The following is a 2,362-nucleotide window of genomic DNA, read 5'->3' as shown; positions in this document are numbered from 1 at the left end:
AAGACTACCAAGAGAGGATCTATTGCTCTTCCCCAAGATGAATACCTTACATGGTTGCCCAATCACAAGTGGGTAGCCCTAAAAATATACAATCAATTAACAATAAACTGAGTTTGTAGATTGCATTTATTTATTTATTCATACCACACACACAAACACAAACCAATAAAAGAATAAGATAAGAAAAAGAAGGCATGAACATGAAAGGGGAGCAAAACATATGAGATGTTAAGAGTTAGAACTGAATGTGGAAATAATTTTATTAAATTGAAACCTTAAGAAGGTGAGAGAGAAGTAATCCAACCTGAAATATATTTTCACTGGGAGTAGAGATCTAGAAACAAGAGGGAAAGATATGTCTTCCATGTAGAAGAAATGTCCTGGGAGGAAAAAACCAGAATAGAAAATACCACAACATATATGAAGAAGTACTTGAATGTAGATAAAGTTAGCTGATAAAGAAAACATCAGAGGATACTGGTTAATGGCTGATGACACCAATGAGTGAAGAAAAAATGACATGCAATGTTATGGACTCTTGTTCTATACAAAAAAGAGGCTGCTGACCTATAGAGTAAACACGGGCTGGAAAGAGATCATATAAGTGACTCAGTTGGATTGTAAAACAGTGGAAGAATTAACTGGAAGACCATAGGGACTGAAATGATGGCTTTGAGATTATCAAAAGCACCACCAGGAATTTCAATTAAAGATTCATTTTCAGCCAGATGTGATTGCACAAGCCTTTAAATACACCACGCTAGAGAAAGAGGCAGACGGATCTCTACGAATTTTAGGCCAGCTTGCTCTATCATACTAGTTCCAGAATGGCCAAGACTGTTATAAAAATACTGTCTTCTTAAAAATTCATTTTTTTTTCTTTGAAAGCAGAAACAAGAAGTGGAGATAAGACAACCATCCATGAAAAGGTGTTAGAATGGCCTTCGGGCAGCTAGAATGGCCTTGCAGCATCCATCCTGCAAGAGTCCTAGTTTGTCAGATCTCAGTGACCCTTAATAGAGGCAGGGACTTCCTGAGGCATACAGGCAACTTGTTTTACAAATTGACTTTCTGTGCAGAGGGGAGGAAGCCACAAACTGCTGTGCATCACTGCTGGCACAGAAGTACACAGATGTCTGAGAGGGAGAAGTCAATTCCAGATTGAGGAAAAAGTCTTCTTGCCTTGGTCTGGAGGCCGTGTACCCATTGGGGACATCTCCTTTCTCAAGGTTGTCAATACCAAGTGAGTATTGGATCAGCCTCAGCCCATGCCCCATGTCCTGCCGATACCAGTACATGTAGTTGTGGTTATTAGTCTGGTGACAGTTGAATGTCACATTTTTTCCTGTTGCAGTCACCTTGTTTCTTGGGCTTTGGGTGACGGCTGCCTCCATGTATTCTGTAATAGAAAGACAATGTCTGAGGATGTCATCTTAGCAAAAAGATGTGGGAATTCAGAGGAAAGAAGCACACTGGGCCAGAGCAGCACTCACTTGCACACAGGAGGCTCAAGACCACAAAGAAGAGCCTGGGGCCCATCTCGGGACCAAGGCAGGCTCTTGTATGTTCCAGCCTTGTTTGAGAAACTAGAGCTGGGGCTTTCAGTGACTTAGTGATGTCATTGTCTCCAACAAATGTTTGAGCTTCACAGTTAACAAACCACACACCTTCTCTACAGATAATTCTACTATTAATTATCATCTCATAGTTGGACTGTACAATAATATTTGTAGTGTAAACACGTAAGTTATCAGCTCAGAACAGAAAGAATTTATGGCTTGTATTGTATTTATACTTATATGTATTCTTTCTTTGATTTTAGTCAACGTATTAGGCTTATTTTATTCCTAGTAGGTTACCATTACTTATTTTATGTTGTTTTAATTTTTGGTACTTCTGTAATCTCGGCTTCATCATCACAAAATGCTGCATTCTATGAGGTTTGTTCTGATTCTTCACTTTGCCTAAATACTTGAATAAAAGTGTCAGTCCAGTCTATAGCTACAAGAACTATGTGACATCCTGAAAGCTTATAAAGCATCAAGGTTGAGTTCATTACAATGTGAACAATTGCTTTAAGACCTCTCACACCAATTCAGAAACACAGCTCTATATTCTAGGCTCAGCCTTCATTTTGTCTTCATTCATAGAAATTCTCCTTTTGTTTCAGCTAAGGCAATGGATAGTGGGCCCACATCTTTGTTCCTGTGTTTCCTCTCTAGAGGAAATCCCTGTTAGTAATATGGGTAAGTGGTTTACCTAGTAATGTGCCCATCTGGAGCATGTAGTGCCCCAAGGAATTTTATTGTAGTCATCCAAGAGCTCTTGTATCACTTTTGTCAAAACTTTCTAACATGTAGCA

General features: G+C 39.1%; 1 gene segment (V, D, J or C); it reads right to left on the bottom strand.

Annotated features, from left to right (window-relative positions):
- Positions 1 to 1,013: 1,013 nt before the first annotated feature.
- LOC116098511 lies at positions 1,014 to 1,560 on the bottom strand. The segment is given in 2 exon segments: positions 1,014 to 1,399; positions 1,494 to 1,560. Coding segments are annotated over 2 exon segments (432 nt in total).
- Positions 1,561 to 2,362: the final 802 nt, after the last annotated feature.

Source organism: Mastomys coucha, unplaced genomic scaffold (assembly GCF_008632895.1).
Source record: "Mastomys coucha isolate ucsf_1 unplaced genomic scaffold, UCSF_Mcou_1 pScaffold20, whole genome shotgun sequence".
NCBI classification, from domain to species: Eukaryota; Metazoa; Chordata; class Mammalia; order Rodentia; family Muridae; genus Mastomys; species Mastomys coucha.
The sequence above is the reverse complement of the archived record's forward strand: the minus strand, read 5'-3'. Positions and strand labels throughout refer to the sequence as shown.